Source organism: Ahaetulla prasina, chromosome 5, assembly GCF_028640845.1.
Source record: "Ahaetulla prasina isolate Xishuangbanna chromosome 5, ASM2864084v1, whole genome shotgun sequence".
Taxonomy (NCBI): domain Eukaryota; kingdom Metazoa; phylum Chordata; class Lepidosauria; order Squamata; family Colubridae; genus Ahaetulla; species Ahaetulla prasina.
Window position 1 is genome coordinate 38583271 of NC_080543.1, and position 12642 is coordinate 38595912.

The following is a 12642-nucleotide window of genomic DNA, read 5'->3' on the forward strand; positions in this document are numbered from 1 at the left end:
TTACTCTCATACAAAACAGTGAGATTAATTGCAAAAAGATTTCTTTATATTTAGAATGAAAGAAATCAACAGCCTTTATTGTATTTTTAAAAAAGTTATTAATAAGATATAACAAAGAGTTACTATGACAACAAACTATGGCAGTGATTGCCCACTAAAAATCCTACATACTGTACCTTATAGTCATTTAAATAAATAAAAAACACAGAATAAGGTCCATATAATATTAATTATCAGCATGAGAGTAAATATTATTGAAATCTGGTTCATATTAAGCTATATTCTCATGTTTAAAAATGGCATATCTATTATATTTAAAAATTATGTATGTCAGGGCAACTGAATATGCCACTACTGCAACACTTTATTTTTGGTTTACCTTGTGATTTCATTATCACAAAACAACCTGGTGGCTTTGTTTATGCATTGATTTGGTATTACTCAAAAGAACGAAAAGGAAGGCAAGTATCTTAGCAATACTAATAATTTTAATAGTTCACCTTTCATCGAAAAGGTATATTAGGTCCCTGCTTCAACATAAATTAGTGGCAAGGTGGACCTATTTTTATGCCTAATTATGTTTTCATGGTGTTGATTTGCTTCTTAATTGTATCTAACTATTCTGATTGTTTATTGTGTATGTTCATTTGCTGCACATTTTAAACAGGATTATTTTCATTGTAGTATGAATAAACCTCCGTCTTTCAAGCCACCTCCTCCACCAGTTAAGTATTCCTCCATCCAAGTCTATAATGAAATTTACTCATCCGGTGATGAATTGGAAAATCTGAAATCGGCCTGAAAATCTATAATGATCCAGCATCAAATGGCATGCTTATAGTGTATGGCTTTTATAATAAATGGCAAGCATTCAGCGGTAGTGACGCACATTCCCATTTGGACCGCTTAATGTTGTATTTGTGCTAAAGTGTATGACATTTAGCACATTCACAAACCCAGATTGCCTTTTGTAATTGGCACGTAATGAAATCAAACATATGGCAAATGAGAGCTACTGAGCCTCTGCAGGGGAACATTGCGTCTGTATTCAATATACAAATGTAATTCATTTTGTTTGTTTGAAAGACTATGAATGCATGAGCTATATGTATGATATTGATAATCTCAACTATGTTTCTTTACATCTTATAGCTTACATCAGAGGTGGGTTTCAGCAGGTTCTGACTAGTTCTGGAGAACCAGTAGCGGAAATTTTGAGTAGTTCAGAGAACTGGTAAATACCACCTCTGACTGGCCCTGCCCCCATCTATTCTCTGCCTCCTGAGTCCCAGCTAACTGGGAGGAAATGGAGATTTTACATTATCCTTCCCCTGCCACGGCTACCAAGCTACGCCCACCAAGCCATGCCATACCCACAGAACTGGTAGTAACAAATTTTGAACCCCCCACTGTCTTACATGCTTGCTAGAGTGGAGATGCTTGCAGGAGTTACCTGTTTTTTTCAGGCAGTGGCCTAAAATGAGAAAGCTGCATTATTGTGTATGAATAGAAAGCATCAATAATAAATTAGGCACAAATGCAAAGATTCCATTAGGGAATTCATTTCCACTAGCTGTATGGTCAAATAAATAGATTTACATAAAACTGAGAATGAAAGACACAAACTTCAATAGAAGAGAATATGTTTATCTCAGAGTTGAACTGTGGAGTCCTTGGTGCTCTTTGAGCCTGATTATTTGTTTGCAGATGTTGCATTCGGTAACTTCATCACTTCAAGTAATCCTCAACTTACAACAATTCATTTAGTGACCATTCAAAGTTACAACAGCATTGAAAAAAGTAACTTATGACTATTTTTCACATGATTGTTACAGCCCCTCCTTAGTCATGTGATCAACATTCAGATGCTTAGCAACTCACTCATATTTATGACGGTTGCAGTGTCCCAGGGTCATACAATTCTGCCACCTTCTGATAAACGAAGTCAATGAAGAAGCCAGTTTTACTTAACAACCATGTTGCTAACTTAGCAGCTGCAGTGATTCATTTAAGAACTATGGCAAAAAATGGCATAAAATGGGTTAAAACTCACTTAGCAAGAGAAATTTTGGGCTCAATTGTGGTCGTAAGTCGAAGACTACTTGTATTGTGAGCTTTGCTTCCTGCTTATATGCACTACCGCCCAAGCAGAAGCAGCCAAGCTGGAAGCAAAGCAAGTGCAGCGGCATCTCTAATCCCTTCCAAGGGGTGCTCACGGCCCCCTCCGTGACTCCTCTGGTGTCTTGGCCGGGTTATTTGGACACTTACAAGCGAGCGCAGCTAAAGACGCTGCTGTCTCATGTCAGCTGTCCCCAGGAAAAAAGGCACATTGACCTCAAGAGACCCCATCGGCAAGAGCTATGTGGCCGCTGTAAAGGCAAAAGATTATCTTGCAACAACACCTACAGCTTCAAATACATTGTTTGATCTATGCAGTTTGTGTGCTGAGGTTGCATTTAGCTATGCACTTTGTTTCATAATATGGTTTTGACTTTAGGATTCTGACCTGACAATAGATAATGGACTAAAGATGTTTGCAATGCTAAGAATGATTTGTAATTTATCACTGTACTGCCTAATTAATAAAACTTAAATTCAAAAAAAAGAAAAGAAAAGAAAAGAAAGGAAAATCATCCCCCACCCCACTCATTCCAGTTAAATGCATGTAGAGTTATAGGGTTTGTTTTAAACAGATAACTGTGCTGTTCATTATCAAAACCAAGTGGAAGTCTGGACATGGCTGATCCTGATGCTGATAGGCAGAGGCAGAATTCTTTTTTTCTTGTTTCCTCCCCCCTCAAAATTAAGGTGCGTCTTATACATTATGCATCTTATAGGCTGAAAAATAGGGTATGCAACCATCCAGAGTTGAACAGGAAAGGATTGTGAGTGGACATGACATATATGTTGCATTTGTTTTAAATCTAAGACATCTTTTTGTGAGAACATGTGTCTTCTGCTGCATTTTCCTTGCATAACCTTAGAAGACAATACTGACCCTTCAGTAGGAAAAGCCTCAACATTAGGTTTAAGTATTTGATCATGAATTAAGCTTTTTTCAACATTCTTGGACCAAGAATGTTAAGGTCATAAATGTGGCTTAAATGTCCCTGCTTTTAGTGAGCCTGCCCTAACTATGAATTCACAGGGAAGCCAATTCTTATTCCCTTCTTAGATGACTAAAAGGGAAAATTAGCAAATTTTCCCAAATGTCAAGGACCCCAGTTTTAGGAAAGAGGTCTGTATAAACTCAGAGATTGCCCAGTTGTGTCCTGAATGGGATGAAGGTTACCACCCAATAACGATTCAACATATTGTGGAATCACAATTATCATGCTACAAAAAAGAACATGAGAATCAAGGTTAAGAATATCATTCCCTTCTATTCAACTTTATTCTAAATTCAGGTCTCTGGTGCACATGGATGTTCTCTCCAAAATGGAGAAATACAGTGACAAATAGCTAAATGCTCTAATAGCAGGGCAAGAAGAATATTATTATTTCATTGTTACCAAATCTTATTTTAATCCTTGATTCATGTTCTAGTTATGATTTTTATGAGCATTGGGCAATTATTATTTTTTTCAGTGTTCACATATACTTCAAATTAGTATTGCATATCCTAAAAGGCAGTTAGGAATTAATTTGACAGTTTATTATTTTGCTGTAATGTGCAACTGTTATGTCATTTAATTTATATATACGTACATACACATATACACATAAACTGAAGTATATATATTTGGAACATGGATGGAAAAACAGTAATAAATTATGTTGATGCGTGTGTAATAGTGTCTAATTACCACAAGGTGGCTCTATAGTTCAACATTTTATCTTGTTTCATGCATAACAAAAATGACATGTCTTTTAAAGATTTCTGGTGAATTTTATCTATAATCTATTTAGTTCTCTTGGCAGCAATTTGGAAGTAATTTGTCATTGTGATCTGCAATTTTTCGCCAGCTTCATACACAACATGAAACTCTAGTCTACAGTCGAGTCTATCCTATCTAAGTATTAACCAGGCCTGGTCTCAGAAATAGTCAATCACGTGTTTTATGATAAGAACTCCGACTAATAGTAGCCACTAAGTTTGCTAATGTAGTAAAGTGAAAAACGAATAGGTGAGGCTAAAAAGGAATAACCATACAGACAAAGTAAACTGAAAATAGTATTTATCAGAGGTTTTTTTTCAAGAGGTTTGTGGGTGTTTTCAAATAGATGGTTTGAACAAAAAGTGTGCAATAGTTATTTTGTCTTTCTTAGCAGCCTTTAGTAGAAGGAACAAAGATGAGAAATGCCATAGGAGAACACGGGGAATTTACAAGAAATAATATTTTCTGGTCACTCTTAAACTTTGTGAATTAACGAGACAGAGCAATGGTGTAATAAAAACGTTCTTGGAAAGCACTTGGTATGATATTAGCCGTGATGGCGAACTATGGCATGCGTGCCGGAAGTGGCACGCAGAGCCATCACTTTGGGCATACCAGCTGTCCAGCTGGTCTTTGTACGCGCAGGAGTGCCGGAAACTGGAAGAGTAGCTCCCTGGCATGGCGGAAAGCTGAGTTTCTGGTTTCTGGTGCGGGCATGCGCGTTGGCCAGCTGATCTTTATGCGCGCATGCATGCCAGAAACCGGAAGACCAGGTGACCGGTACGCATGTGCATGCCGGAAACTTGAAGCTCAGCTTCCCGGTGCACACATGTGTGCCAGGGAACTGTTCTTCTGGTTTCCGGGGCTCCCACGTGTACGCTCCCGTTTCGGCACAACTTGCCAACACTGATATAGAGCAACTTTTCTCAATGTGGTGTCTCCTAGTAATTTTGATAGCTGGGATTTGGGGAGAAGGGCTAAGAGATCAGGAAGACACAAGCTTGAGGAAAAGTAATTTGACTAAAAATCTGCCTGTTACGATTCTGTATATTCTTCAAGAACCTTCAGACTCCTGAAAAGCTCATGTTTCATCCATTCAGGTTTCTCAGCCTAAATTCAACCCACAAGATGCTTTAGGAGTCATGGGTGTGCCATTTGAACAAGTAAAATGAGCTCCCAATCTTTACCAAATTAAATTGGAGAAAGTATTTGGATGCTTGTGCAAAGTTGTTGAGGAGGATATCAAAGAATTATTTCTGTCATCCTAACTTTCATTTTCCCAGCAAGAAATAATTGACTGCTATGAGAAACAGGATACTGATAAACTATTGACTTGATCCAACTGGCAACATCCTGTTTATATATTTGAGCCATGAAGTTGTATCCGGTATGACTAACCAGGCATAATTTCATGGCACAAATATATAATCTGGACATTGCTAGTTGGTTCAGATCAACAGCTTTTTTATCAGTATGTTGTTTCATTTGAATTTAAGGTAAAAATAATTCAAAAATAAAATATAAATGCCAAACAATTGAACTAGACGAATCCATCAAATTATCGGTGAAATGAAGCCAAATAGCAGCTATTGGAACACCTCTACTTTTGATTGAATGTCCCACATAAAGGCTCATTTTCCTGTTATTTTACATGTCATTACCTAGATTTTTTTATATTTTAGTTTTTATTATGGATTTTCAAAGAAAAAAAAGTGCCCCAAGAAGTGAAATGGCAAAACACTCAGCTGAACTGCCTTAGAAGCCTCCTTAAAAAATAGATTTTCAGTAAGTTAGCTTCTTACACTTCAGAACGTGTCTGAATTATGTGTGGCACAAGTCTGCATTGTTATATAAAGGTGAAATCATAGTTTAGCCACCAATGCCAGTTGATTTTTATATACATGTTATTTATGTATCTATCTGAATGCTACAAATCAGACTTGTATTTGAATATCTGGCTCATGATGACAGTTTACTATAGTAGTAAACTTTAATATCAATATTTTATTTATTTAATTATTTTAACTGGAATGGAAATCATTTGATGCTGAGTATTTACAACCCGTACATAATAGAAACTCTCAAGAGTGGAACACTGAATTAAAATGCCATCTTGGTTTTCAACAGCAGTATTATTTCTCCAATGAATAAGAATTGATTACTATTCCCATGTAAAGGTCTCAAGTGGTTTATTGGCCATGAGACAAGAGGCTTGCTAATAAGCAATACAGGCAAAAGTTTTCTACATGTATCATGTAAACTGGCACTGAATAATACATCTTAATGGGTTGCACAGGTACCTGTTTCAACAATGTGGTGAATCTAGTATATTCTGAAGTAAAACTTGCTTCTGTACTCATTGTTTTGTTTATATTTAGAAGTGTGTAATTGCAGTCCAAATCAGTCATCTTAATTATGTGGCTAAGCTAAAATTAGGTGTTCAAAAACAATCCTGATCATAAAAGACTTACCATCATTGAAGAGATAAATTTCCTATGGAAAGAAGAGGAAAGAAAATTTGATGTCAACTGTGTATTTTTTATTTATTTTATTTTATTTTATTAAACTTTTATACCGCCCTTCTCCCGAAGGACTCAGGGTGGTGTACAGCCGAAATAAAATACAGAGTATATACAATTAAAAGAAATTAAAAGAAACTATTAATAAATGGCCGGTAATTTAAAAATTTTAAAAAATTTACAAATGTTTAAAATCTCTAAAACCCCAATTTAAAATCAACTATTTATGCCAGTCCTGCTTGAGTAAATAAGTATGTTTTTAGCTCACAACGGAAGGTCCGAAGATCAGGAACTTGACGTAAGCCAGGGGGGAGTTCGTTCCAGAGCGTCGGTGCTCCCACAGAGAAGGCCCTACCCCTGGGAGCCGCCAGCCGACACTGTTTGGCGGACGGCACCTGAGAAGGCCCTCTCTGTGAGCGTCTGGTCGATGGGAGGCATACGGTAACAGCAGGCGGTCTCGTAAGTACCCGGGTCCTAAGCCATGGAGCGCTTTAAAGGTGGTAACCAGGATCTTGAAGCGCACCCGAAAGACCACAGGAAGCCAGTGCAAACTACGGAGCAGTGGTGTTACGTGGGAGCCTCGAGCGGCTCCCATTACCACTCGCGCAGCTGCATTCTGGACTAACTGCAGCCTCCGGGTGCACCTCAAGGGCAGCCCCATGTAGAGAGCATTGCAATAATCCAGCCGAGACGTATGAGGCTTGCTCATAGAGTATAAAAGTATGCTTTGAATGATGTTTGCAAACCACTACTTGTCATGCCTCTACTCTTGAAGATTCATTCTTAAGCTTCAGCTAAATGAAGATCTGAATATTTAATCATGCTACTTGGAACCAATGCACTTGGCATAAATATGGAAGCCATATTATCATTAAAAATTAAAATTAATCAGTGATTTTGATAAGTTCTGGGAAATTTAGACTTATCATAAAGAAAGGGACATAGTTCAATGTGAAATTTCACATTCAAGTCCTGCCATCTCCAAGAAAGATTAGAAAGGAAAGAAACCCTGTATAAAATGGAGCGTTGCTGTTGTAATAAATTTTCCTTAAGCTTGTGTTCTCCATAATTTTATTTTATTTATTTTTTTTATTTTTATTTGCATTTATATCCCGCCCTTCTCCGAAGACTCAGGGCGGCTTACACTATGTCAAACAATATTCCCAGATTGTGGAATAAAGTCCAAATAGCTAAAGGATATCAGGTTGGAAGAAGGAGGTAAAAGTACTGTACCAGACAAACCAATGATCTAATACGGTATAATATAGCTTCCCGTGTACAAGCTAGTCCTCGACTTACAGCCACAATTGATCCCAACATTTCTGTTGCTGAGTGAAAGTTTTGTTAAGTGAGTTTTGCCCCATTTTACAACTTTTTTGCCACAGTTGTTTAGTGAATCACTAAAATTGTTAAGCTAGTAACATGGTTGTTAAGTGAAACTGGCTTTCCCATTGACTTGGCTTGTCAGAAGGTCACAGAAGGTGCTCACGTGACCCCAGGACATTGCAACCATGATAAATATGAACCAATTGCCAAGCATTTGAATTTTGAACATGTGACCATGGGAATGTTACAACCGTCAGAAGTTTGAAAATGGTCATAAGTCATTTTTTCAATCCCGTTGAAATTTCAAATGGCCACTAAATGAACTGCTGTAAGTCAAGGAATACCTGTACTATGTTATAGTGCTTCTGGTCAATATATATGTATATAGATTTGTATGTATGAATGATTGTACACACATACATATATAGACAGATATATGTCTCCATTCCAACAAAAAGAAAAGACATATAATATATATCAACTACAAGTTTAAATTAAAAACTTGCAATTGTGTATGACAAATTTTTTAGGGCTGTTCTACGATCAGTCTACCACATTTCAAATCCTGTGGAGTTAATAATATTGAAGAATACTTTTCATATTTCAGTTAGGAATTAATGGATTCTGGCAACTAATAAGAGCATTTAGGTTGTTCTCTGATTTATTTCAAATACCACAGCGAGGCAATTTAACCTGCAAAATAACACTAAGTTGATTTCACAGATTCTTGTGATGGAAGTAATAGGTGAGCAGTTAAATGTATGCATTTAATGTTCTTAAAAAGTATAAGAAACAAGAGCTTTCATATAGCTATTTTCAGACATGCAAATATAATCCTGAGAAAACTTGTAGTTATGTCACGTTGAAGGCCAATGTGTTATTCTGTTTATTTAGAGACACTGATGTGTAGAAACAAATGCATGTTTACAACTTTTACTGTTTACTTCCTGATCCAAAAGTTCTACTCATGCACCTTACCCTCACACCATGAATATCAATCCCACTTAATGATCAGCCTATCCTGCTAAGTTTGAATTCCAGAAGAACAGGACAAAGGTCAATAGAGAACACTTTTCTACATGTCCCAAGGATTACACTTCCCATACATGTTTATAACTTCCAGAATATTTGATCAGTCCATCAAAGTTTCACCAGCCCCACCTTGCAAATTACTATTTCACACTGGCAAATCATATATGAATGATTTCATATATGAAATAAATGGAAATAGCACAGTATTTTGTTCTTATTTGTTCATTCAACTTCATTATAAGTTGTAGGACCAACATTAAGCTTATCAGATAACATTTAGTGACAAAGATAATGCAAACTGTTCAGAAAATCTGAAAGGGTGTGTGTGTACATTTGTTTACAGAACTATTCACCTGCTTGACAGCTGAGGTAATTTGGAGTTGTAGAATTCAATATTGTTATATGCTGATATAAAATACACATTTGCACAACATATTCGTGATTATTGAAATAAAGTTTATTCCATCAAATTTTCAAGGATTGTCATTTCACAATAGATGGGATCACACAAACTGGATACATGTAGTACCGGCTCAAATATGGATGGCATGGTTTATTTTGTATGAGCACATAGCCCTGATTCTTTCGTTAGAAAGAGGGAAAGTGATGGGATATGTAATAGCTGCCTGCCCAAAGTAATGCTATACATGGGAATGTATTCGACTGAATCACTTTTCAAATAAGGCAAAGGCACCCTTGTGGGCTCTTATGTTAGATAAATGTTATTCAGCTAATTCTGAATTCTCTGGATGGTTTAGACGCCAGTCTCATGGACAATATCAATAGGACTTTGTCCTCATGAACTTAAATTATTAGCATGCTTATAATTATTATTCTATTGGCGTCCTTTCAGAGTATGTTTAGCTAAACAATATGAGAGCTCTAATACAGCTAGTCCTCGATTTACAACCACAACTGAGCCCCAAATTTTTGTTTTTAAGTGAGACATTTGTTAAGTGAGTTTTGCCCCATTTAACAACCTTTCTTGATGCAATTGTTAAGTGAATCACTGCAGTTATTAAATTAGGAACACAGTTGTTAAGTGAATCTGATTTCCCCATTGACTTTGCTTGTGAAGTCTCAAAAGGGGATCACATGACCCTGGGATGCCACAACTGTCACAAATATGAACCAGTTACCAAGCATATGAATTTTGATCATGTGACCATGAGGATGCTGCAATGTTGTAAGTGTGAAAAACACTCATAACTCACTTTTTTCAGCACCATTGTAACTTCAGTCACTGTTGTAAATCGAGGACTACCTATAATAAATTTTGTTCAGCTTTTGAAATAGTAATATAATACCATCCATTTTACGTCTGATATGTGCTAGCTACATGTATTACAACCTTATAATACATTTTAGTAGAGGCATAGTCCCTTATATAAATACTTGTGCACGTACAAATCAGAATGCAATAATTTATTCCACTGATGCACTGAGGGAAGAAGAGCGGGAGGAAGTTGCATGGAACCGGGTGAGATCAAATCAGTATGACTCAGGGGAACTTAAATAGCCTGCCAGTAGGAATAAGAGACTCTTTTTGATGCCTGGGGGGATGAGATTTCATCTGAACAACAGCTGATAACTTATTGCATACCTGGCTTTGTGGATCCACATTCATCTTGCTCACTCACTTGTTCTCATTCTCCCACAAACAGAAAGACTGTTCCTCCATATGCCTTTTTATGAAAGGTTTGACTGAAAACACTGTTATTCAGAATCAATAACACCACACGATAATGTATTTTCAAGGCTGTTTGATTTATTAACATAAAGGATTGATCATTTAAAACCCTAGAGATCTCAGGATAATCACTGGTGTCTGGTACATTACAAAGAAAACAATACAACAATCCACAACACAGAGAGCCAGCCCATAGATAATATTGTTTGTTAGGTTCAGTGACTGCAGAACTCTTAGCAGAAATATCCTTGCCCATTTTAAGTTGATTTAATAGCTGGAATAAAAATCGGTCATATGAATTAAACTTAATCAGAATCACTGCTAGTCACTTCAAAACTACCCAGTTTCATACAGTAGACATAGTGGTCATTCAAGAATGAATGAAACCTAAATCTGTCAGATGCTTGATAAAGTACATGTACCCTTTAGTTCTACAGACAGTGGGCTCTTTTCCAAAGCATTGCGTCTGTCTATTAGTAAACTATTATCAGGTTGCAAGTGCAAGACGAGTTTTTGCAAGTGACTATGAAACTATGTGGTACATCCTATGATGAAAAAGGTTATGAGTATCAAATAAAGCCGCCAAAGAATTCTCTAGATATTTCAGAATGTGGAATTTTCTGAATGCTTCCATAAATATAAATAGCTTCATCACAGTGGCAAGACAATGAGTGGGATTATACATAACACTAAGTTGTGGTTCATGGTTTGCTGAATGAAATATAATTGGTAGATTCACACAACATGCTAAACCATTAAGAAATGGTTAAAGCCACAATGGCTGAGTTCATATACCATAATATATTTTAGGGCTCACATCAGAATGCATTTAAGCAAGAGGTTGGTTCCTGATCACATTTTCAGAATGTCAATCTTGACAGTTTTTAAATCTTCAAAGAAATTCTACTTACCACCCACAAATCTATGTCTTTCCCTCCTTTTTTTTATTCCCTTCTTTTTTTGATCATAAGAAAGCTAGATTATAGTCTCCAGTTTGGCTAACCTTAGCTGTGACTAAATTATGATTAAACTTACAGAATTTATTGATTGCAGCTACTTTAATTGCTGTTAAGGAAATATTACACTATCATAGAGTTGGAGCCTGCTCTGTGCAGAATGCACAATGGCATTTTTAAAAGACAACCACCCAGCCTCTGAATGAAGAACTCTTATGAAGCTATTTTAACCATTTCATGTGGCAGCCTGTTCCACTGGCTGCCAGTTTGCACTGTCAGGAAGTTACTCCTCATGTACAGTATATCCTGAACATCTGCCACTGATTCTTATCCTGTCCTCTGGGTCAATAGAGAATTCCACTCCTTCTGAGTGACAACACTTCTTTGGCAGCCACAGAATTGTTTGTTTTCTCTGTTTTATTTGGGTTGAAAGCTATATAATATGATAAGTGTTGGCAATTTCCAGACATGGTGATTTCCTACCTTCCAGAAAATTTACCATTTAAAATTTTGTAATAAAAATACCTAAACTCTGGTTTGCACATAAGAAGAACTCAATTGGGGGGACATATGTGCAGGCAAAAATTCTTGACTTATACCCTGGACCTTAGGGCTATAGTTCAGGTTCTTCAATTTATTCAATTCTTTCTTTCATCCCACCCAGTTGGAAAGTGGCAGACAACAGGCAGCTGGAGATTGAACAATGGCAAACACTAAGGCAACAGGATATGTCATTGCATTATAAACTTCTTATTTTAAGTATTGTTCAATCAAGAATTGGCAAACTTGTTCTTTTCACTTAAAACATAAATACTTCCATGCGAAAACACACAGACACGGCCTTATTGTTCTAAGCAACATGGAGCACATGCTAAGTAGTGTTCACAGCAACAACAAAAAATAACACATGCTCATAGTTACCTCATTAGAAAAATATATAAATTGTTCAATAGCAAATGAAGGAAAATTTTAGACATATTATGGACATTCTTGTATTTTTTTTTACAGAAATTATTCTCTATCACCAGTCCACGATATTGCCGGAATAGGAAGACTTAAAGCAACCCTCTAGGATTCCAAGAGAACTTTTTAATAATGTAGGAATGAACATGTGTAGAAATAATTCTATGAGACTTTTATTGTGGCATAAGCTTTTATAGATTAAAACCAGTTTCATTAAATATTATATATATGTGAGTATTTGGACTGCAATGTCTAGATTTTGGTTTTCTTCGTTTGTA

The 12642-nt window shown here is 36.4% G+C and overlaps 1 protein-coding gene across 1 annotated transcript in view; it reads left to right on the forward strand.

The window, feature by feature from the left end:
• The window catches only part of CD96 (CD96 molecule), a 44495-nt gene extending 41563 nt beyond the window's left edge, over positions 1-2932 (forward strand). The window contains exon 14 of the mRNA XM_058185744.1: positions 685-2932. Within this exon, the coding sequence (XP_058041727.1) occupies positions 685-802 (118 nt within the window). The 3' untranslated portion in view covers positions 803-2932. The remainder of the gene's footprint in view (positions 1-684) is intronic.
• Positions 2933-12642: the final 9710 nt, after the last annotated feature.